This window comes from Rhopilema esculentum, chromosome 16 (genome assembly GCF_057945365.1).
Source record: "Rhopilema esculentum isolate cy_ngs chromosome 16, ASM5794536v1, whole genome shotgun sequence".
Lineage (NCBI taxonomy): Eukaryota > Metazoa > Cnidaria > Scyphozoa > Rhizostomeae > Rhizostomatidae > Rhopilema > Rhopilema esculentum.
Genome location: NC_142830.1, coordinates 6,638,601 through 6,663,581, shown reverse-complemented (window position 1 = coordinate 6,663,581; position 24,981 = coordinate 6,638,601). Strand labels below are relative to the sequence as shown.

Genomic DNA, 24,981 nt, shown 5'->3' with positions numbered 1-24,981 from the left:
AGAAAGTTAAAATCTTTGGTATTGTGTTTCTTCGACATGAAGAATTTTAGAAAAGGTAGTGAAAATCTTCGTGAAAATCCTATTGTTTTATCTGAAAATCCCCAAAAATCCTTTTGTTTTAGGCAAATTCTCGTACGCTACTTGCAAGAGTGAATCGCCCCTCGGCTTGGCTATTATTCATAATTAATGTGCGCATTACCAAATTCATTTATCATCAGAACTTTAGTGAATATTACAGCCTGAGGGTCACAAGGTAGGTGGGGTCACTTTTTCTCAGAAAAGGGGGCACTTTTCCAAAAATCTTAAAGAGAACACTTTTAAAAAAGGGGCATTTTCTCAAACGAATGGAGGAGAGAGGGTATTCCCCCTGGTACTCACACCCCTTATTATGCTACTGCTGGAATACCTTATTTCCATCCTCAATTTTTGAGAGGAACTTTCAAGGAAGCAAGAGACAATTCATAGTAACTTAACTTCAACGCTCATACCAGCCAGGGTTGTTAACAGATCAGCCTTGAATCAAGAGGAAAGACATTCGACTAGATCATTTGGAAAAGAGTGGACCTGAGGTAAAAAAACAAGGCAGTGTAAAATAACATTCACGCCTTTAGACACCGTTGATAAAAACCTTCTCACTTACATACTTCTAAAGGTATCAGTGTTACTTCATAGCTGCAGCATCATCAGCGTTAATTGTTAAATGTTACTTCAGTTGAGGAAACTCGAAAAACATTTTCACTTTGAGTACTTTTTGATTTCATTCATTGGTAGTTTCATGAAAAGATCGAGGAATAACCTTTCTGAAAATTGTTTCAGTCGACACTAGATTTTTACTGTTGGGTAGGTGAAAATCCAGGATCTTCCTCAATGTCTAAGGTATTCGTCTACCATCCAAACATGATTATTTTAGCATTTATAACAAGCTGCTGGGTTTGTTATACTTTTATTCAAAATATGTTTTATGTGAATAGTTTTGTTTTTAAGAGTATCGTTTCAGGATAAGATGACATCACATATGATCAAACGGGATACGTTTCCGACGATACACCTGCATCTTCTGCGGACAACAGAACAAAGACATAGAAAGGAAACGCAATAAGAGATCCTTTCATTTTAATTCGAGCAGATTTCTATTGGATGAACTATGTTGAGTTAAAAAGGGTATCCCCTCTATGACGACCACAGATACACGGGAAGTGATTGGCTGATGGCGCACAGAAAATGCCGTGTGATTCATTTGAATGGAATAATAGCCACGTGCTGTTTTGCGTGCGTTTGGTTTCCTGAACACTGAGCAGGCAAAGACAAGCGCTGACACTCTTTTGGGATACGTTGTTTTTATTATTGGCTACCTCAAGGTTGATCAAAACACGAGTTGTGTTTTATCAGAAGTGAAGGCTTTAAGGCGAAGATTATTCATGTCCAGCTAAAGTTTATCAATTGCGTTTGTTGCTCTTGGGAGACCAGCATTTTGTATTGTCAAAGGAGATATATTGTTGTTCAAGACAAAGAGAAGTTGTTAAGTGAATCCCCCAGAGAAATATTTTCACTTGACATTTAGAAAAATTGCTCGAAAACAAAGGGTTTATAAAACTGTGGATTGATTGACAGGACAAAATCCGATGCTGGAGTGGCAAGTTAACAATTCTCGATAGCGTGCTGTCAATGGGGCAGAAATCTCTTTGGTCGTGCATGAAAATCTCAGCTAAGGAAATATAACGGCGGCTTTTGGCCCTGCAAAATATAAGAGGCCACATTATGGTATGTAGAGCTATGAAAGATATTTTTATTTATTATATAATGAGTTATCTTTATTATGTTGTCAGTACCTCCAAAAATTCAGTGACATAATCTTTGGTTTGCTTGAAATACATCATTAGTTTTGGTTTTTTTAGATAAACAATGTTCGAGATAAATGTCGCAAGTTCCAGACGAAAACTGACATTATACATAGATCTGGCTTCGTTTTATTTCTCATTGTGATAGATTTTATGTTATTATGTCAATTTCTAGGCTGATGTTGTCAAGTATGGCGTGCAGATCCCAAACAGAATTTTTGTTGGTGGCATAGCCTTTGACGTAAGAATTTCAATTGTGTTTTATCATGCTCAAATAACATGTCATCTTATTCTTAAAAACAATGCAGCACGTGAACGTAACCAATTCCTCCCAATATTATTTGACAGTGGGAAATACATGAGTTAAACTCAAGTGCTTTTCAAGGGTCGGCGTGGATTTCCCTTGCCCCGCGATTCATTTTAGGCCCTGTCCCTTTGTTTATTCCGATCTTTGGAAAAAGAAGAGATGTTTCCGGGGATGACTTTGCAGGATATCCAGGAATCTTTGTATCCAGTTGTGCCGTGAAAGCGATTCATTTATCCACGATAGCGGAGATTTTAGGGATTTTTCAGGCTTCTAGGTAGCCCGATTTTCAAGCTGGGTGACAAGTAATTCTACCGCGGTCTTATCACAAGCCACGATTATTGTCTTGACCGCCAGGAAATTTTTCTAGCTTTTTAGAGAAAGAGTGCAAATGCCAACCCTTCTTTAAGTTCTTTTTATCTTACTGGCTTTTATTTTAGGCTATATTTTGCTCCAAAAGTTTGAATAACAAGTGCATTTAGTCCTAATTTGCTTCACGTGTGTTCATAATACCGGTTTCTGGATCGAATCCAAGCTATTTTCACATCGTTGACGCACATCTCCGCCAGAGTTATTTAAACAGAAAAAACTGAAGCTGTGTCTAAATTATTTGTTTACAAGAACGAGTTGAGTAGTTTTCATTTGGGTAAGTTTTACATCTATAGGTTTAAAGAGAGTCAAAATCAACTGTTAATTAAAAAATTCAATGAAAGTTTTGTAGACTGTCTCCCTCAAAAAGCTTTTGTTACCAAGAAATCTACCTCGGCTGACTACATTCCCTTCTGCGTATTTTCTACATATTTTTCCATGTTTACAAGATTGAGTTGAAGCAGATACTGTTCAGAGACTGCAATACAATTTTGGCAGTTTGTCAATCGGTTTTGAATTATCATATCACGGCAAATCTTAGTAAAGTATAGAGTTTGTTGACTTTGTTATGATTTTGTCTGACAGACAAAGGAAGAGGAGCTGAGGGACTTTTTTCAACAGCATGGCAAAGTGAAAGACTGTAAAATCGTGTCAGACAAAGATGGTTTCAGCCGCGGGTGAGAAGACACTTTGTTTTTGAGCTTTGAATTTGTGATTAAGGTTTCGAAATTACCTTGCATTGGTAATATAACAAAGCAATTATCCGTGTTCATCTCAAATGACAGGAAGCATAAAAATGAAGCAACGACAATCAATTACATGGTTCATCATCAAACTGGTGAACCCGTTTGAGCATTGATTTTGCTACGTATATTCAACAGTTGCTTGGAAAGCATTATACTTGTCTGTTAATTTCAATCCTTTACCGAGGGGATTTAAACGCAATTCTACCAAATCCCGCAGCTCATGTTACAGAAACTGAACAACCGCCTCTTTACCAATGCGCACTGAAATGCCGTATAAAATGGTTCATCCCATTCATTGAATATAGATCTACCCAAATACAGGATATCCTAAAGATTCAATATGTTAAAAATATTCTTCTGGTATTTTAAAGAGATTTTTTGCCATTTTCTTAGTCTTTAAAACAAAATTAATTGCCCAGTATGGATATTTAGAGTCCCAAGCCTTGGTAACATAAACATACATGACTTAGCCCCCCCTACCCCCCAATTATGAATAAATGATATGTAAGCGAAGCCATATAAACCCCGTTAATGTGCTTAAAACAAGATGCTCATGGCTATTACCCCACAATCTTATTTAATTTTCTATTTTTTACCAGGTTTGGATTCGTCACCTTTGAGTCAAAGCAGGAGGCGATACAGACTCAAAAGCTGGTATATTTATTTATGTATTTATTTTCTTGCTCAGACATGAGTCATTTTTCACTTTTGCATCTAAATGAATATTTTCTCACAGGCGGCATTTCCCTTTTAATCTAGACATTCTGGCATTCTGAAATCTCGATTTTGGCTTTCTGAGTGTTTCCGGGCGTTTTCTTTCGTTTGCTTTAGTTATACAATCGGAAATTCGCTATTTTTCACAATTTATGCTGTGTTGGTCTTCTTCCTGTTCTCTATAGCGAATGCTATGCCGCTTTGTAATTCGGGGCCTTAGTCTTGATGGATTCTACCTAATAATTTGGAATCCATCTTTGCGTGCTGGGAACATTGCCAGATCATGTTTCCGGCTTCTCTTGGTTCCATAACCTTTGTTTTCACTGAAAATTCAATCGAGAGTTGAAATGGGAGCTTTATCATAATGTGCTGGTGTTTACCCTAATAGAAGACCAAACGTGATGCAAATTGGACAACCTGCCTTGTTTACAGCTTTCGCAAACCAGTCACGAATCATGTGTATTGATTTAAGTCTTTCATGTCATCGTCTTAAGCAATTTCATACCATTGTTTCTTCTGGTTCACATTCCGTGACTCCGTTTATTTAAAATTTCTATCATGTAATTTTTGAGCGCGTAATCCTGACACGCAAACCCCATGGTATCTTGGTAAATTTGTTTTCATTGTTAATCAGGGCGACGTACCCTACCCTTCCGTTGGCCTATTTATCTCTCCGCCATTCTTCCCCAAAGACTGTTATTCAAATGAGGTATCCTCTACCAACGTCACTCTCTGCTAGGCATTTCTTGTCGCACAGCTGAAGGAAAGAAGCTACATTGACAAGTCTTTTAGACAAACTAAGACACAATAGAAAACTATTTGCAACGAAGGTCTCAAATCCACTCTATTTTGCAATCACCCAGGCACCGAAATGCTTCTCAATTTTTCTACAAAACCCAACCTCTAGCAAAAAGATTGGGGTTCCAAACATCCTACCTATTTTAAGCAGCTGTTACTTTGTAGAAGATTTAATTTTCTATGTCCTCAATATTTGAATTGCAGTGCTATGTAATAAACCTCCAATCTAAAGGTAAACTTTGAAGCTATGTTAATAAAAATGAAGTAAAGGTTACTCTGCTGGAAAACCTGATGCAAAAGAAGTCCGTAACAGGAATGCATATGTTCTTTTATAATCAATTCAAAGTATGTCTAAACACTGAAAGTGTTAAACATGGCCAGAAATGGGTTCCTTTTTGGTTCAATGAACACATTCCTTTTTTATAAGAATAATTTTATAAGAACACGAGCCTTAAAAATGTTAAAAACAAATTAAGAACAGGCTGAGGCTGAGCTACTGTAAAATGCAATTTTGAACGTTTTATCTCAAAAACGAGGAACTTTAGCCATGTTTAGGGGTACTTTTCCGTGAAAATTCAAACTTGTCGGCAAATGAAGGTTGTCTCACTCACTTTGTTGGCAATTGAGGCCTGAGTACCTCCTTGATGCGAAAAAGCTAGCAATCACACTGCTTACACCTTATTAATCTAAAAACAAATTAAGAACAATCCAGCCTTATTCGAAAATGTTAAGAAAAGTCAGCCTGAACTTAAATTTATTGGTTTTTATAAAAAAAGTGTGTATATACTTTCAGTACTCATGTTTAATAGATTTGCAAATTTCGAGTTCTGGGTAGCTAATAAAGGGGATATGTAAAATTACATGTATCAAGTGTAGTGTCCGCGTGTTCCCCAGTTATTCAAAACAAAGCAAAATTGTAGCAGCAGATTGGGGTGACTGTACTGATTTCGAGCAATTATGAGAACAAATGAGCTCCCTTTGCTTTCTGCGACAGGGTTTTGCTAAATGAAAGAATTTGAAATCTCGCAAATCCCGTTAACCTGGATTTCACATTTAGTGATAGCTCCCTTATTGTTGTTTGCGTTTCCAAGAATATCAGAAAGCTCTCCAAGACCAATTGTTAGTAATGATTACAACTTTCTCACAAAATAAACTCAGGCAAAAGATAATTCTCTTTTTGTTGTTCGTGACCCACGACCAAGAATAGCTTTGCTTTTAATAGTTTTTGTCTCTTGGAATGTCTTACCATGGTTTCGTTGGAACCTTCTGTATCCAAGTTTCACTATTCATTTTTTTCATCAATCATTCACTATTTATCTTTTTTTGCACTTTTTTTGAAGTTAATTCCACCCTATTTAGAAATAATTGACCATTTGGTAAGATAAAAATTATAAGTTCTACTTGAACTTTTTGCTGATGTCATTCGTTTCTGATAATGTCATTACTTTCTGATGATGTCATTACTTTCTCTAAAAGTTGTTTGAAAGGGTTTTGATAAATTTTTATATTCTTTTTTTGAAAATTCCTGCTCCTGGTCATTTAAAGTAAATTTGCATCAGTTTGGCAAATTTTTAACTTTCTTCCTGGCAGAAAGATGAAACCAAGACTTTTCCTATAAAATCACTCCATGTCTTCCCTCTGCACGAGTGTTTTACCAATTCCTTCTTTATAATTGAGACTTCTAGGTTTCCCACGAAATTTTGCAATGACCTGCCAAAATTTGAATTATTTTTTACTTTTTGATAAAAAGTATTTTAGTATTATTTAGTTGGATAAAAATAGAATTATTTTTATCATATTTTCGCGCATTACTCAACTGATTAATCAACCTCCTATCTTGTTGCGGAGAGGAACGACCGAGAATCTTCAAATGTGTGAGACAAACCTCCGTCGTGGAGTCAATGAGCATGCGTACTAATGATTTCGTTCCATGTGCATGCTATTTAACGGAGGGTTGCCTCACTCATCAAAAGACTTTTTCTAGTTTGTCTCGCCAACAATATCCCGTTTTGCATGAATCAATACCACAATTTTCCGTTGGTGCTGAGTTGCTTTTGTGACTATACACGCCGCCTTTAATTTTATTTTCCATGGGATATTTAGGGTGCCAGAAGTTCAAACGTCGGGTCATATCCTGTTAAGATTCGAAATCAATTTCGGTTTTAGCGACTCTTGGACTTTGCTTTGCACTTGAATATGTATGTTTTCACTGTTTAGGAATTTCAGTGTTATTGATTTGAAAACCCAAAGTTGGTCGATTAAAAACATTGACGAGAATACACTTTTTTTTATAAGAACCAGTATATTTAAGTTCAGGCTGACTGTTCTTAATTTTTTCGAAAATCTGAGGCTGGATTGTTCTTAATTTGTTCTTAAATTAATAAGGTGTAAGCAGTGCTATTGCTAGCTTTTTCGCTCTAAGTGGTGTTCAGGCCTCATTTGCCAACAAAGTGAGTGAGACAGCCTTAATTTGCTGAAAAATTTGAATATTCACCGAAAAAGTACCCACATATCGCTAAAAATCCTCGATTTTGAGAAAAGACGTTGTTCAAAGTTGCATTTTGCAGAAGCTCAGCCTCAGCTTGTTCTTAATTTGTTCTTAACTTTTGACCAGTTTTGAGGCTCGTGTTCTTATATAATTGTTCTTATAAAATTTTATTTGGCTCTACAGACTCGAGTACAGACTGACACATTTAATTGGCACGAACTGCTCCTTCCGTCTTTAAGATGGACAAATAAAACAAACAACTTTTGACTTTCTGGTCCCTTTTGTTAAATTACTTTCCACTGGTTTTCCTGTTATTTTTTTGGGAAACTCAGTTCAGAAGTACACTTTTAAGGTCCTTATCTGCAAATCTTGTCAGTGATCAAAAGTAAAATTGTTTCTTGGATCATTTCCATACCGTATTTCCTCTAATGAACGCCGCCCTCTATTGAACGCCGCACCTTCAGCCAACCATTTGTAAAAAATGCCGCCCTCTGATAAACGCCGTCCTCTATTGAACGCCGCATCTTGAAAAGCGGCGTTTATTAGAAAACACACCAAACAAGAAGTAAGGAACCGTTTATACGCTTACTATTCGAAAGCCATAAAAAAATTTATCTCATAGAGACGAGGACTCTGACGGAGACAGGGATATTGACATGCCTTGACTTGACTTGAAATTCTTTTTATCTTTTCTCATCGCATTTTTTTGTCATTTTTTATTTGACAAACTTTTCATTTTGTATTGAACGCCGCCCTCTGATAAACGTCGCCTTCAAAATTTGGAGTTTGTAATAAACGCCGCGGGGTTCTTTAGAGGAAATACGGTATACAATTTTAGCCTAATAATTCTTATAATTACAAGTACAATTCGTTTGATATGGGTCGATTGAAATGGTATTTAGTATAAAGCTTACTAAAGACACCAGGAAATCCATGTGATTCGATTTCTGTTTGTTTAAAAAAATGATCAAATATTGCACGAGATGCTGCATTTTTTGACCATTCACTGAATTTCGGTATGCAAGTCTGTGCAACAAATGTTTTATCCATGTTCCACCGTTTGGTCAGGGCACAGGATCAGGGCTCCAGTAGATAATTAACATGTGTTGCTGTATTTAACCTCTTTGGTAGTTAATGTTTGTGTCCACACAATTATGTTCCCTGCTTGCCTGCTCGGCAATATATGAATTTCCACGCAGCCTTTGTTCGTGTGCATACATGTGTTGATAATATGATTTACCTTGTAATAAAAAAATATTTGAAAGACCAGTGCCCGGTGTTTGTTTCCATGCATGTTTACATGTTGTTACATTGTTTCTTCTGTCTCTGAATGTGCAGTGGCTACACGTTAACCAAAAACACGTGGTTTTACTCATTTGTAATATAATATATGTTGAGCTATTTTTACAGATTACAGACTCCCAGCCTTAGGAGAGAATTGGGTATTATTGGAACACCCACAGAAACAGAACCAAAAGTACTGTTTTCATGTGGAGTGATCAAGCCCTAAAAAAGGCTCTTAAACTCACCAGGTACATTTGGTAAACTTACCATGTTTTTATATAAATGGGCTAAACGGGGAGCTGATTGTCAACTAGCTGTAGTCAAAAGAGCTGGACGATTGACAAAAAGCCTTGCCGGAGAGGGGGGTTTGTATCAAAATAGTCCTTGGGTTGTGAACCAAGTGCTGACAAAATGTACAGTTGGTGCATGCATTCAGGCAGCGAAGTAAATCTCCTCTCCAAAGATAAATAAGTTATGTTGTTTTGCGCATGATTTTGATAAATTGTGCTGTGTTTATGAGGACCAAAGGAGGTCACACTCTTTCAATGCCAAAATACCAATTTTGCTTACCGGGGGGTGTAGGGGGTGCCACACCCCCCAAATTGTATCTCAATAAGAAATTTCAGGTAAAATCCGCTCGGTTGAAGAAACGCTTTAGGTATTTCAGAGTCCTTCATGTCATAAAATCAATAAAGGATCAAGCAAAGGTAGTTGCTCCATTGGTTAAATATGATATTCCTTGATATGAATGAAGGTAAACAAACTAATGATTCGAAGATTTCAAGATTGCTTGTTTGCAATAAATCTAAAAATCCAGGCCCTCTTAAAATTGTGCCTTGTGTCCATTTCTCCTAGAGTTTCTCTGTAGGAGCGTCAACTGCAATTCACTATGAGCTCCAGATTTTTTTTAACATTCAAAAGGCATGCTAAGATGGAAAGAGTGATCTAAATTGACAACCAGTGGTGCTTCTTACCAAGCATTAGAATAACCAGACAACCTGGTATTTTTCAAGACCACGGCGAAATTGTTGTTTTAATCTGCTGTAAAAGTTTTTTGCAAAATAATAATAATTTTCAATAGGATTAGGAGGATTGCTTTAATGAAATTTTCTTAAAAGAGTGCATTTTCCAGCGAACTAGAAGCATCAAAATTCGAAAATGTCCTCTTCCTTCGGCGGCAACCATGGTGCCGCCTCGGGTAGTAACTATATCCTTTGCCTGTCTCGATACACAGATTTGAGAAAACTATTAGGAAAGTCCGTTATTATCATATAAAAATGAAAGTTGCGAATTATATACAGAGGTAGATTGACAAATTGTATTGCAGAGGTTTGTGACAGAAGTTAAAGAGTTTAAGGCAATAATTTTTTAATCAGGTAAATTTGTAGTACAATCTATCCCCCCCCCCCAACGAGGCTTGCCTCGCGACGGCCCTGACTGTGTTTGAGATATTTTGCAAAAATGGCCATTGTTTATAGCACTACACGTTTTGGTCCATATGGCCCAACTGAATGTTGCATATACTGTACGTAAAAACACAATTTCAACGTTTTTATATAGAAAACGGCACTGTTTACTGTTTGTCACTGGTTTCGGCAAAATAATGTTCAGATAACAGATTGGAAGTATTGTTTTGCAATTAATAGTGTGTATCTTAATTCCTCTTAATTACCGCACTTATTATATGTTGACCATTGGCCATTTCCAGATTACCTCAGTTTGAAACCGCAATCTTAAAATAACATTAGAAGATTTGTAAAGGTTTTTTATATAAATTTAAAGGCCTGTTACTTGCCACAAGCGCTTTTAACAGAAGAGTCAATCATAAATGGTTTCTTGATTTTCATCGCATGATCTTCACAACATTAGACCGTGTGAAGACGGTAGCTGGCTCAACCAGTTTTCAGCTGCTGGAGGTAACTACGATATTAAGCAGTTTGCACGATATGCATAAACAGCTAAAAGAGAATCAGATTACTTGTTTCAGTCCGCTTTTATCTTTGTCTTTCTGTCTCTCTATTCCTGTTGAAGATTCAGGGTTGCAAGAAGGCGTTTTGCTCGATATAGTGAGCCGGGCATCCATTATTTGCACTCGAAAAATTTTAAAGTAGCATAAAAATTTATGACATAAACAAACAAGTCATGACACGCTTTCTTATAAGAACGGCCCTTAATAAGAAACTTCAGGCTGAGGTTTGCCCAAAAGAATAAGAACAGCATAAGAAACAAGGCAGCTGAGATTAAAAAAAAACTCAAGCAATAAAATACCAGCTAAAATTGAAAAATGAAAGAATCCCAACCGAAAAACAGAAAGCGATAAGCAAAATAGCATTAATTACTTTATAAAGCACAGATTATGTCCAGACACTACTATGCGTTACAAAAATTCCATTCCAAAAAAATCAGCAACAAAGCAAGAAACACGCGAGGCTGAAATTTTTGCGAAAGAATAAGAAACGTCAGTCAGGCTGAAACCGGAATCTACAAGAATCTCAAAGCTACAATTCATCATGATGTTATTTAAAAAATAATAATTATTATTAGCAAATTATCTGAAGTATGCAGAGCAAGGAGCTCTGATTACCCAGTTTTTCACAGGGTGGTTGTCACACCCCCCCCCCCATACCCCCACTCAACGACGGCCCTGAGGACGGACGATACTTACTTATAACGTTATACAGTGTACAGAGTGAAATTGAAACTCATTAAGACCATCTGACACGAGCTGTCCAATAAATTGCTCCCTTGAATCAAAGTGGCTGCGACACATTGATCCCATGCAACAGGAACCGATGAATGTGTTAATATATTATGTTTAATTACTTTCATTACTTTAATTACTCTTCTTCTTTTTCTCAAGGGCACCGTTTTCTTCAACCAAAAGAAGCTGAATCTAGGCCCCGCTATTCGTCAGAAGGTATGCATTACATGTTACTTCTTTTGATTCATTCAGTTTAATGCAAGCACAATGTAGGAAAGCAATAAAGGAAAGCAATGCGATGGCGCTCTGTGTAAAGATGATGTTTGTAATTCATCAACGAAATATCCTAAGTCCTCGAATAAGCCCCCATCTTTGAATAAGCCCCCCTCGAATAAGCCCCCCTCGAATACGGCCCCTCCCCTCGAATAAGCCATAACCCTAAAGTAGCTTTTGTGAAATAGGTTTCCATGGGCTGAGGCAAAGGAACGAGATACCAGGGGGGCCGGGGGGGGGGGGTGAATTCCATAGGCATAATTCTTTTATTTTGTAAAATATGGCAGTTGTTACAATGATTTATCAGGGCATGCCCCCCCACCCTAAACAAAAAGTTGTATCTCGGTCTTTGGCCGCGGTACTGCCCCGTCAGCGATAGGTTTAACCCAATATATCTGCATTATCCAATATATCTCCGGGGCCTATTCAATGACTTATAGCATGGCCTATTAGGTTTGAGTTTACCAACGCACATGTCTTTATATCTTTATATCACGAACAATACAAGCAGTTAGCAAAATAAAGGAGGGGTTAGCTTTCGTTCCGTTTTCAAGGACAAGTTCGCCTGTACATCGCAATGAGACAGAATGATTGCTTACCGTTCAAGAACAATGTGATTTAAAGCGTTTTTGTGTTAACGCATGTGAGACATATGCAGTCATTCCCGTGTGAACACGGTCTAAGCCAGAGGTTGGATATATCACAATGAACCATTTTCTTCCCGCAGAGAAGTTTAAATGTTAGAAATAATTTGCTTAATAACAATTAGGCCTATTTAGAACTTCAGTGCTATAATCTACTAGAAATCACTTTTGCTGCCACTTAAAAGCACGAAACTTTTGCGAGCTGAAAAAACCTAAAATCGTTTTCATTAATTTTCGCAAATCAACAAAAATCTTAAATTTTGCAGGAATGTACTTTCGCAAATTTTACATTCCAGGAAACAACGCAAAATAAGCGTTCGCGAAAACGCGAAAATCTTTTTGCGAAAGTTTATTCCCTTAGATCATTAAGTTTAGCATAACATAACAATTGTATGTTGCTTACAAACATTGTTTTGGTACAAACGGTAAGTTTAGTAGATAAAGTGTTTTATAAATATTAGTTAACTCAACTGGCAAAAGTGCCCTGCCGCGATACACAACCTTCTTTGTACTCTTTATATCAGGCTGTCTTTTGTTGTTTCTTTCAAATTGAATGATATGACGTCATATTTTAAATTGCCTATCCGCTTTATCGTCGATTTGATTGCACTTGCATCGCGGCGAGATTTAAACCAAAATATTTGCGATAGCTTTATGTAGCATTTCTATTCCACGCAAACCAGGTGTTTGTCAAGGCAAATGTTTTTCTCCTCTCTTTGTGTTGACTCACACACTTTAGGGTTGATTCATTCGTGGCCTTTTCAGTATTGTCACAAGAAACGTTAATCGTTTAGCGATCACATCCTTCACTTAAGGCTCCTTGAGATTAATTTTAACAAATAACTTGTGTTAATGATAATATTCAAAAGAGACAGTAAAGTTTTTCAAGCTTTCTCCATGTCTTTCCTTATCATATCCTTATCTTGAGTCAAATTAAACTTGTTATTTAAAAAGCGGGATACCCAGAATAATCTTTTTCTAATTTGTGGGATAACAAGAAAAAACGTTGAAGCAGTTTTTATTGCTCCGATGATTACAAGGCTAGTATCTCCTCTCTCAGTGTGGCCTGAAACTTTCATGCAACCGAGAGTCGTGCCCACGGTATGATTCCATCCATTATCCAAGCCCAACTTTGACATTCCGCTGCCCGGTATGGTTAGAAACGGGATATGCCCACTTGTAAACGCTGTATTTATCACAAGTCAAGTGGTCGGTTAAAATTTATTTCTTTAGTTGTGGTGTGATGAGAGCCTTGTGTACCCAAATTAAATACGATTAATGGAATTTCTTTGATGTCCGTTCTATCTCTGGGCTGCAATTTTTAGCATGATTATCCTAAAGCGGAACAATGTATTTTAGATCTTGATAATACAAAATATGACTATCTTTCCACTGCTATCAGCGACATGCTGTTTTTGATTTCTTAATTTATATCGTCAACTGAAACTTGTTTTCATCTCTAGGGTGTTGTTTTTAATGCTGCACAGGAAGCCGCAAATGGTAAGCCGAGTTTATGAATCTGTTGCAAAATTGTAATACGATTTTCACATCAATGTCCGTGGCAAATTTGGTTTAAAATTATCGATGCATTGTGTTGGCTTAACTGTTTTGAAGGGAGCAAAAACTTGTTTTGACTTTTCTTGTACTCATAATCTGACGAAAATTTGGCGAGGCGAGTAGGGGAAGATCATTAACTTGATTGAAGCGTGAATTCAACGACTGGGCAATCTATCCTAATAATTTTTAATACGTACAATTTGCAAACCAAAAAAGTAAAATAAGGTAATGTTTGGAACAATTAGGCGAGATTTTTCAACCGAGTCTAGATAAGCCTCATTTTTAATCTTGGCAGTTTCTGTTTTATAAGCAACCTGGAAGTCCTGGTACCATCACTTTATATCTTATGCTATTTGTTTCCTTGAGATTTGCAAATTTTGAAAACAAATGCACATATTTTGGCAGACACACATTTCTTGTGGGCAATTTGTATGAAAGGAGAGTTCATGGTATTTTTGTTTTTTTTTCGGTCGCTTGAAAAATATAAGCCAGACAGAACATTCGCGCCGTAAATTCACTCTTTTACGGCGAATAGTGCTGAGAATTAAGTAACTTGCAGTTTTCATTTCAAAACATTGTCCAAAAATGTTTGTGATTTATCTTCTTTTTTAACTTTAGAACCAGTGACGTCAGCTGGTGTGTACATCCATCCAAGCGGCTATTGTTACACGGTGGCACCGAATGGAGTTTGGTACTTCCATGATGGTGGGTCACCTGAGGACACCCCATCTCAGACTCCAGTGCCTCATACACCTGTGGCACACACACAACTCTCGCAGCCCCAGATGACCCAGCCTTCGATGCCAGGCCCTGAAATGAGCCTACCAACCTCACAGGGCAACTCTTTACCTGTTCAAATCAGTGCACCGAATGTGGCCCATGTTCCACCTGCAATACCAGCTCAGGTACGTTACATTTCAGGGTTCTTGTATGATAGGCAGCTGGAAGTGAGCTCCTTTTAAGTAAGAACGCACTTTATAAAAAACCAAAGCTCATTTTGCGAAAAAAATAAGAAGAAAGTAGAAATATGTAAATGTTTTGAAAATTTTACTCCCATTGTGAGAAAACATAACATTATCAGATAATAAACCGTAATACTCAAATGTCGTGTGCAACTGGGATTTTTTGTCTTTACTCATAGCTTGACATAAACAATTCATAGTTTATAGTTTTAGAAAAATCAATTTTGAAGTAAAAGCAATATAGAGAACATTCAGTTTTAACTTGTCGAAGAAAATCATCGAGCCTCTGCAGGAATTTTCTTATTCGTATAAAAAAGATGTGTGATTGTTTTTCAGATTTTGCTTTGGAGTGCATTTTTTGGTATTCAGTTTCATTTGTACTAGGGGCTTTGTTAAATTTTGCCGGAGTGTATGCTATGATTTAACCTGTGCGCAAACTCAATTTGTTGAAGTATTTGATATTTAACTGGTTTCCAAAATACCGTAATGATACAAAAATTAGAAAATCCTAGAGAATGTACACGTTTCTAGGCACACAAACAAGAAATTATGAATTAGAATCCATTCTATATCAGAAAACGTTCGACATCTGCCTGTCGCTTCTATAAATACTTTCCATATAATACAATGGTTCATCATTGGCAAAACATATCTTTTCTGATCTTGATTGAGCTGAATTTTTTCATTTTGCTGATGTAATTTTGATATTGGAAAGCATTTCCCTAGAAACTTCTAAAGATTTTCTCGAAACGCATTTTCCAGGTTCGGATACTTTTTCCATCCTTAGTTGCCTTTTCGAAATTCTCGCATTTTACCGGTTGCCTGATCGAATTCTTGTCCCGACATTCTACATGCGAAACGCAGGAATTGAGGAATGTGGACCATTTTGTTTATAGAGATTTCTGCTATCTGAAAACTGTCTGCAATGTTTCTATCTTCTGTTAGTTGCTCATGACGTTAAGGCCGTGTCATGTTGTTTGCAAGCTTTATTTTTCATTGACATTCAAAAGGCACGTTTTTCCATTTTATGATTAAACAAAGTGAGGTCCGGCTTTGCGTGTAGCTTGTTACAGTTCATTACTTCCAGTCATTTACAATTGCCGTTGAGCATTGACGAGGCCCTGGACGAATGAACTGAAGTTGGGGAAATCTAAGTACTTCTATTTGATGAGATGGAAACATATATCCATTGTTGGCTCTTGTTTTGGTTGATATTTATGTATAGAACTTTCCTTGTCTATTGCTTCAAAGAGTTGTGTTTGAAGAAAACAGATTCAAAGTGTCAATGAAGTCAGGCCTTGCCCCCCCCCCCCCAAGAAAACTTAAGTAGCATAGTAAAAAAACGCTTATTTTATCAAATATGGCTGTTGTTACACTTATCTATCAGGGTTGTTCCCCCGCCCCCAAACAAAGAATTGTATCTCGGTCTTTGTGCACAGAAAGATGCTTCTCGGACCTAAAGCTCATCAGATTTTGAGAGTCTTTTCACCTGCCCACTCTCCAGACCACTATCCTCAACTAAACATCCATTTCCATTTTAAAGATCATAAAATTGTTTTGTTTCTTAGTTACGAATCATTTTGTGGATATTAAAAGATTTTGTGAGTTCATGCAAACAAACCATTGAACAAAAGATGGCATTTGGACATGTGCCAAAGGCATTAAGCGTCATCTGATTATGACATTGTTTTATTCACCTCAGTAGTCCTTATCCGGTTTTTTGTGGCAATTGCTAAAAGCTTCTGTCCTCTCATGCTGTCTGACCCGAAGGCGATATTGCCTCAAGCTATGTAACCTTGAATTCAGTCCACTCGATGTCTAAAACATCTGTTAAAACATATATCTGCCAACAAAAGATGATTGACTTTCAGGAGGTCGTGCTGTGCTTTATGGTCAGAGAGAATCCGAAGAGTAGCGCCTCGAGGCCCTTTGTGGCGATTCACAAGTAAATGATTGTCGCTCCTTTGCAAATCCAGCTTGCTAAGCTGTCTCAGGCGAGACTTGTGTGTAAAGCCCTATTTACACTACACAACTTAACCCGGGTTTGCCCCGGGTTACGTTAGCCCGGGTTAGTTTAACCCGGGTTAGTTTAACCCGGGTTAGTTTTGGTTTGTAGTGTAAGCGCTGACCTGGGGCGAAACTGGGTTCAAAATGCGGCCTTTTTCGTTTCAAACAGAAGTGCGCATGCTCATTATAAAATATTGACCCTGGCTCGCTCCAGTTTCGCGCTTAGACTACATTTTTGAAAAGTTAACCAGGGTTAGTTGCATTTACACTATGAAAAGTAACCCGGGTTAGATTATCCCGGGCAAACCCGGGTTAGTTTATGAAGTGTAAATAGGGCTTGAGAATTGGCTAGGAAACGCCCGCCTGCATAAGTTAACCAAAATAGATTGGATCGATAACTCAATACACAATTCATTCTTCTCGTACAATTCCTTTTCGTACAACAAACGTGAGACAACAGGTTTCTATCTCTGGGTCTAACAAATCGCCTCTCCCTCAAGTTTTTGAAAGATTGAAACAAATAATTAAAGTCTCCGGTTGGCAGGACAACCCACCAAGTTGAAAGAGTTTTCAAAACGCAAAGCTTCTATACACCTTTTTATAAAATAACGCTTTGTAATATCAACGAGGCTCGATTTGCCAAAAATAATAGCAACGTAAGAACATGTTCAGCCTCGGGTAGATATTTCGAAAAGATAATGTTTTTGAAAATGTTCTCTCATCGAACAGAACAGAGCAGATTTTATCAGCTGATCGAACCTGCTACTAAAAACTCTATGCAAAACTGTCACTTAGTGGTCCTAGAAACAATTTAAAGTATGAAAATGCGGAAAGAATTAAGTTGAAATAAGAACAACATTAAGAACATTCGAGCTTCAAATTGTCCAAAAGAATTGAAACATCAAGTTTGGTAAAAAGTTGTCTGATTCTTAAAAGTATGTATCTTATGTACAACAAAGCGGATGATTCCCCCTCCCTCCTCCAGTACTTCATTTCTGACCATAATTCTGATGGGGTTTGTTGTCCTTCCTGTTCTTTTACTTTGCTAATACCCGGCCTATCGGGAATATATATTCTGTACAGTTTACGCGAGAATGGTGTCCGACTTTTAAATGAAAAACATTTGTTTTACTGTCTGAATAAGTGCACAATAATAGTTAATTTTAGGTGACACTATCTGATGCCTCGGGCGGTAGTATTCGAGCCTCATCAATTCAGCGACAAACGTGATTCTGGAAAGTCTTGATAGCTCTATTTTACCCGTCATAATACTTTAATAGACACAGAACAATGCCACCTTAGTTAAACATTCGCTTCTCTAGACTTTTCAGTTGAAACTTTGATGTTGGTTATTTTTCGCTATCTTTTACAGACCCACAAAGTTAATTTACTTAAATGACCTCAAGGAGCGTCTAAAAAAATTTGAATTTTTCCTGAGGCAATATTTTGGCTTCAATTAAAATTTTTTTGGCTTTTCAATTGAAGCGGTGTTGAAATATATATGAAAAGTGCTAAATCGTATTTGTCATCTTAAATCGCGTAGGCAGATAAAAGAGGCCTATGGTCAATCTGAAAGACGTCTTTCTTCACTGTAATCATTAATCGAATGTCAGAGTGTTGGGAACTATCCTGCCAGGAGTCCACATCGCGTATTGATGTACTCAATCTCACCAAGTAACTTCCATAAGATTCACACAGAATCACAGAGTTTTTCGAAGAGGGTTGAACCCATATTGCCTCTATGGTGCCCAGTAGCGGTTGTAGGGACTGCGGGGCTAGGAGCCAAAAACATCTGCGGTGCCCCTTGTTCTTTACAATTTGCATCTTTTTTCTCAGATGTGGGGCCCCTTTTGGCTATCATAAGCGCGGGACCTGGGGCAATGGCCCCCTTAGACCCCCTTAAAGCCACCACTGATGGTGCCTGAAAGGAATTTCTTGGTTACTTATGCCGACAAAATAGGTGAGCCAGCCTTAATAGGCCAACACATTTGAAAATTTGCCGACTTAGTACCCCAAGATAGCGAAAAAACCCTCGTTTTGCAACGGAGTTTTTTCAAGAGGCGGGGATCTTTCTCGTTTCTCACGAACCACCCTCTCCTCATAGTGACAGTCCCCCCCCCCCTAATAGCGACAGTCTACCCCCTCCGCATAGCGACCAATCCAACGATGTATCTTTGATACTAGTTTCGAAATCGACACTCTTTACTTTTCTTTTGTCTCCTTCGTCTGTTGATAAAATCATTTTTAATTTTTTAGTCTCCACCAGCTGTTGTTCCCATGAAGCTGATCCCAGCAGATCAACTGCCACAACAGAATTGTCCAGTTTACACTCACTACATTGTTCCTCAAAACGTAGCTTTGCCCAACACGAACACCCCGGATCCAGCAAGTCGTTTCTACAGTGATGGTAACGTCATGCCTTACTACGTAGCTCAGGCCCAGGTACACAAAGTGGTTTTCGCGACTTGCATACTTTCAGACAAATTGAAGCTATTTTTGTGTATTCTATTTAACCTCACATTAAAACCATTAATTTATCTTTCCTTTCCAAGCTACATTGTAGTCAGAATTTACATAATGATATGTATTTAGATTTGATCTTTGAGAATAATAAGGCAGGTAAAAGCTTTCGAAATAGTGGACACGTAATACTAAGAATCATATAGGCAAGGTTGAAGGGTAACCTAGGAATGTTCTATGCTTGGTGACTAAACCAATTTTATGATTAATGGAGAAACTTGTATTGAGGCTAGTTACCTTTTGGAATACCTTTTGAGCGAAACCTAGAAAAAAGGCGTTATAATCTGCGCGTGAAAAAAAATAAAAGTGGACCAAAATGAGAGAGAGTTATTTCGTTTTTCAAGTTTTGTAACTAGCTTTTCAACGCCATTCCCTAAAATTTATGGATATCATAGCAAATTCAATAGCCTGTTATTACCTAATATGAGATTAAAAGTATATGCCAAGTGTGATCTTTTGTCCTTTATTATAGCCGCAGCTTCCACAGATGAGTGTCTACCCAATCACTTCACTTCAATCACAGGTAGCTTGACTTTTTCTAGAGTGGCTCATCTCCACTTGATTTTCTTTATACTCCTGTTAAGGGCACAAAGTAGTTTTATTCTTCCTGCGACCGGACAAAAATTATGCATAAACTTCCTGCAAGAATAGGAAGATAAACAAAGAGAGGTCGGGTTCAAAAAACCGTATTACCGTGTCACCAGTTTTGTGTAACTGGAAGGCAAAACTTCAAAACAAAGGTTTGAGCAATTCAACTACCACTTAAAAATCGTTTTCTTCTTTATTCATGAACGCCAATTTCGAACTGGGATGGGGGTCTAGCTATAACATTAACCTCCAAACTAGTGAGAATATTTGCAATCAGAATATTAAAGTTTGCTAGAATGCAGGTGGAAAAGTACAAATGCAGATCAAATTAGGGTAGCTGTTATCTTAGGGTGATGCGTGCAGAAAGTAATCAACATTAAAAAATGAGCCTAAAAAGATTGATCGTATGATGTCCTTGTATCCATGGAACTGTTGAACAAACCTTTTTAATAAGAAATAGGACAGAACCCCGAGAAGAAAGCAATTGTAAAAAGTGTTAAAGCATAAGAAAAAGTAGATGGCTTTGGAGGATCAGTATAGCAAGAATTTGTAAGAATTTTCAAGAATTCTGCTAATTGTAACAAATATTCTTTAGCCAGATGAAAAACTGTAAACTTTAATCAAACAAGAATTTTTGAAACGTTCTGAAGGGTTCTTAGGTAGAAATGCCATTTTAATCTGTACAAGGCACATACATAGGATGCATTTTGTTTTGTCTTCATGTTTTACCTTTTGATGAGCAGAAGAGAAACAAAGGTGTTTCTTGCTAAAGTGACCAAATGATTGGGTGGGTTTTCATGCCCTGCTCTTGTTGAGGTCATGTAATCTGAACTGATAATCACCAAGATGTTATAGTTAAATGTTTCTAAGTCTCGTAGTTAAAAAGGTCCAGTATAAAAAGAACGCAAAAGCCTTACAGTCAATGCTTTGATTGTCAGTCTCCTCGATAGGACAATTGGAAACAAACGAATCGGTTTGTATCTCAAAAAAGGTTCCTTTGCTATTTCTGGTAGGTTCCCTTGTTTATATATCATGCAAGATTTTGTGATACTTTCAAACATGTCATCCAATACATGCAGATATCAAATTCAAAACAGCCTTTTTAGGGTAACCATTTTTGTCAAATTACTCTTCCTTCTAGGTACATGCTGTCCCACCGCCAAGTGTTCATATCATCCCTGGACAGTTCGCTAGACAGCCTTATCCAGCCCCTCCTCGCCCAGAAGTCTATCAGATATATAGTGCTCCTTATGATCCAAGTATCATAGAGCATGGTCCTTTTATCCGTCAAAACAATAAAACGATTTCCAGTAGCATGTTCAAGCAAGGTATGATTAGGCCACCCGCTCCTCTCAAGAGAATGACAGTCGAGTTACCACCGCAACGCAACCATTTTAGACGCAATGGCGATTTTTTATCACACAATCCAAACGGGAATGGCTTTAGAGTCAGTACAGGCAGCGGTGGAAGCACTCCTGCTAGCTCATCATCATCATCAGGAGGTGAAAACTACCCAGACCAAAAGGAAGATAGCTTATGAACGGCCTAAATGGCTATTGGTAACTTCTTTGCATGAAAAAGGTATTTATATACTCAAATGTTCCGTTCTGTTGTTACCTTGACACCACCGTTGCAATAACGCTGTGAATATCTAGAGAATAGATACGAGTATAAATCCTATTGCCAAAGAAGATGCAAAATATCAGACAAGAATGTTAAAGGCGGTGATTGATAATGATAGATCACTGCCAGGGACCATCATAGATCATCATCAAGGGAAATGATGATTTGTAAAACAATTGTCAATCTGCATAAGTATATGCTAAAAAGCGTTGGATCGCAGTGGAAGATCACAAGAGCTGGTCTCTGAAGTTTTCTGCTTTTCGCGCTCTCACTTTTAGATTGTTGTTTAGAGAAAATAACTATTCAACTTCAAAATTGAAGGGTTTTTGAATCAATTGAAGGATTTTTGTCAGTGATCATTTAATCAGTGTTAGATCAAACAAACAAAAATCAAAAGCGTTCTCTGTTTGGTCTCTTTGTTGTGCTTTCCGTCCCACAAACTCACAAGTCACATTTCTTGTTGGGGAGACGAGCGAGCGAAAGTCTTCAAATGAGTGAGGCAACCCTCCGTCCTGGATTCAGAGAGCATGCGTAATAATAACTTCGTTCTGTGCGCATGCTCTTTGACTCCATGACGGAGGGTTGCCTCACTTTTTAAAAAACTTTCTCTTGCTCGTCTCCCCAACAATTTCCAAGGTTTTCCAATGACTTGAAGTGGTCGGAACAATGTTTTGCATCTGTCTTTTTAGCATATAATAATATCTTTCGTTTTACAATCAAACGAGTATTTCTGATCTTGATCAGCAGTATAATTGTAACTCGCGGTACAATCAAATCGCGGTATATTTATCCAATCAAATCGATTTGGCATCATCACATGATCATTTTAATTTGAATAAGAGGTTTATGAATTGTATTCAGCAAACACTTTGCCAATTTTGAATATTGATGATAGTGGGTTGTATTGATGTTAGTTACTGGCACCCTGGATTGTTTCAAAGAAATATGAATTTAACAAGCTACACAGCTCAGTACTATCATTTGTAATGAATGCAAATATTTTAATATTATGTTAGGATTTCATTAGATTTCTTCTCAAAATGAGAAGAATTCTTAGAGAGTTCCAAATTGTTATGAATGATGGATGGCAAATTTATTTTGAGCTTTGCAATTTTTAAATTTTTTTGTAAAATTGTAAGTTTATTATCAGTGTGTTGATAGGCAAGGTAAATTGATGGCCAGGGGGGAAATAATTGAGTGTTTTTCAGATTATTCGTTTGCTTGGTGATTGTGGTGTCTGACTCGCATCCACTTGTAAAGTCGAGGTGCGCAGAATTGGAATGTTTGATAGGAAATATTTTTCGTTTAAATTGAATATTGATATCATTACGTTCTTGCTTAATATCGAGATTGATGAATAAAGGAATACATTTAGATTCAATCTGCTTAATATATTTTGTTCAATTCCAATTATTTTATTGTGATTCAATGAAATGGTACGAAAAGGTGGATATTGACGTCGTTAGGTAGAAAGTTTATATTTCTTCAAATTGGCGATTTATGCACTGCTTAGTTTTACCGATTTAGAAACCCCTTGATCCTTTAGGACTCTGCACCAAAATGCTTTTAAGTTAAGGAATCCTGCAATCGAAAGGTCTTTCTTACAAGATTACAGTTCAGATCATCGCAAGATCTCTTAGTTGAAAATTATCTAATGAATAGTATTTCGGTGTCAGTAAAATAATGACTGACAATATTTTATTTTGGTATCTGGTGGGGAAAAACTCAGCTGTGTCACCATCGCCTTAGAAGATTTAATGCATTGACAAAACTATGAAAGGCTTGCCATTATTTTTAATGTAGAGAAACATTAGTAGAGCTAGGGTATACCCCTCTTGATGTCCTTTCAGTTCTACCAGTGATAGCTGCGAGCCCTGAAATATTAAAGCCTTACATACTTTCTGGTGAAAGCCATTAAGATGCCTGCACATGGCATATTCTAGATCATATGCCCGCGTTGAAAACCTTTATATAGAGGATATTGGAATTGCTTTATTAAAATGCTTCTATTAACAAAAGGCTTGATTAGCAGCAGTTTCCAGGCTTTCTTGCGACAAATGTGCTATGAAGGAAATTTGTATAGCGACTAATTATCAGCAATAAATTTGATGTAAAGGGGTTGAAACTATAAAGTATTTTAAATTTTAGTAATGTGTTGGAGGCTTTTTAGGGTAAAACGCATCGCATCAGCTCTTAGTGTCAGGTTAGTGGCACGAGTTAAGCAGGTATAGAGCTCATTCAGCTAGATCTTTGTATCTTAGTACCAAGAAAATCGAGACTCAATTTTTGATAACACAAAGAGTAAATAAAATGACTTGTTTACTTCTTTTTCTGTTCTTTTTGGGCAATTGTTTGTGTTTATTTCTGTTACATTAGAAAACAAGTATGTCAAGTATCGAATTACCATATACGCCATTTATCATATATCTGCTTCGTTACTCCCCCTCCACCCCATCTAACTAACACCTTTTGCAGTTGTTTTTATTTCCGCTTCAGAGAGCTGTCTTTTATCGTTGCCTCCAACACTGTTTTAGTTGTGTGTCTGTCTGTTCGTACCGTACGCATCAATTTTAGTGATTACAATTTTAGAATTTAAGCCTCAAAGTTAGAGAAGGTCGTTAAGTGCTCTCTTGTATCCTCAAGTTCCTAAATCCCACCCCGTTTGGCCAAATTTGATTATTTTAGTAAGTAAATTTGTATTTCTTTACCTAGCTGTGCACCAAGTGCAGTATTGTCGACTGTATGTCTATAGACTTTTTCCCCCATCCCTATTACAATAGCCAGTGTGGTAAGTTTGGGGATATGAGGAGAACACTGAACTGCCAACGTTAATCATAAAAGGCGTTTATCTTAGCCAAACAAGAAATAGTGCAGCAATGTAATCGTTGCTGGATGTCTTTTAGAGCTCTTCACGTATTGTAAATGTCAGATAGGCGTTTGTTGCAGATAGTACCGACCATATTTGACCGTTATTTTGCCATCACAGGGGATGTAAAGTTTTACATTTTTAACTAATATTGATTTCAGTTGTGGAAATCACGAAATAGTTTGATTCAGCATTAACTATATCAACTTTGTCGTCACAATATGCTCAGATCTTGATTAACCCTTTTGTCACCTTCCATGATGTGACACCCTCCCCTTGCTAGTTACTGGTGTTTGCCCAAGTTCGTAACAGAACCTTCCTTGCGTTCGGTCGGATATCTGCACAATTGCGTTTTAGTCAGTTCATTGTGTGCTAACGTTTAAGAATACTTTAGAAAATAGAGAAAAAGTGTGCTGTTATAGATGGTAGTACTACCCACGTGTAAGCAATATTTTTGCCGTATGTCTCAAACGTGTAGTGGTCGCCTATTTATTTTTAAGCCATGTATGTATTTAAGTGTGTATGGTAATGAACAATGAACAAACATGACCCATTTTCTTCATGCTCTAACTCTTTTTAAGTTTCATTCAAGGCAACAAATTGAATAAAAAAAAATCGTTGTTTTCTTCCTCCAGCTAATCTTCAAAGATTGATATTCAGGCGCCTTCCAAAAAGTAGATAAAGCTTTAAAACTTACTT

General features: G+C 37.2%; 1 protein-coding gene across 1 annotated transcript; it reads left to right on the top strand.

Moving 5' to 3' along the window:
• Positions 1-1,199: 1,199 nt before the first annotated feature.
• LOC135681923 (uncharacterized) lies at positions 1,200-24,831 on the top strand. Its single transcript, XM_065196575.2, has 10 exons — positions 1,200-1,761; positions 2,014-2,079; positions 3,097-3,188; positions 3,857-3,911; positions 11,402-11,458; positions 13,623-13,659; positions 14,335-14,621; positions 18,942-19,127; positions 19,678-19,728; positions 20,935-24,831. The coding sequence occupies exons 1-10, from the start codon at positions 1,759-1,761 to the stop codon at positions 21,331-21,333; spliced, it is 1,233 nt and encodes a 410-aa protein (XP_065052647.1). The 5' UTR covers positions 1,200-1,758; the 3' UTR covers positions 21,334-24,831.
• Positions 24,832-24,981: the final 150 nt, after the last annotated feature.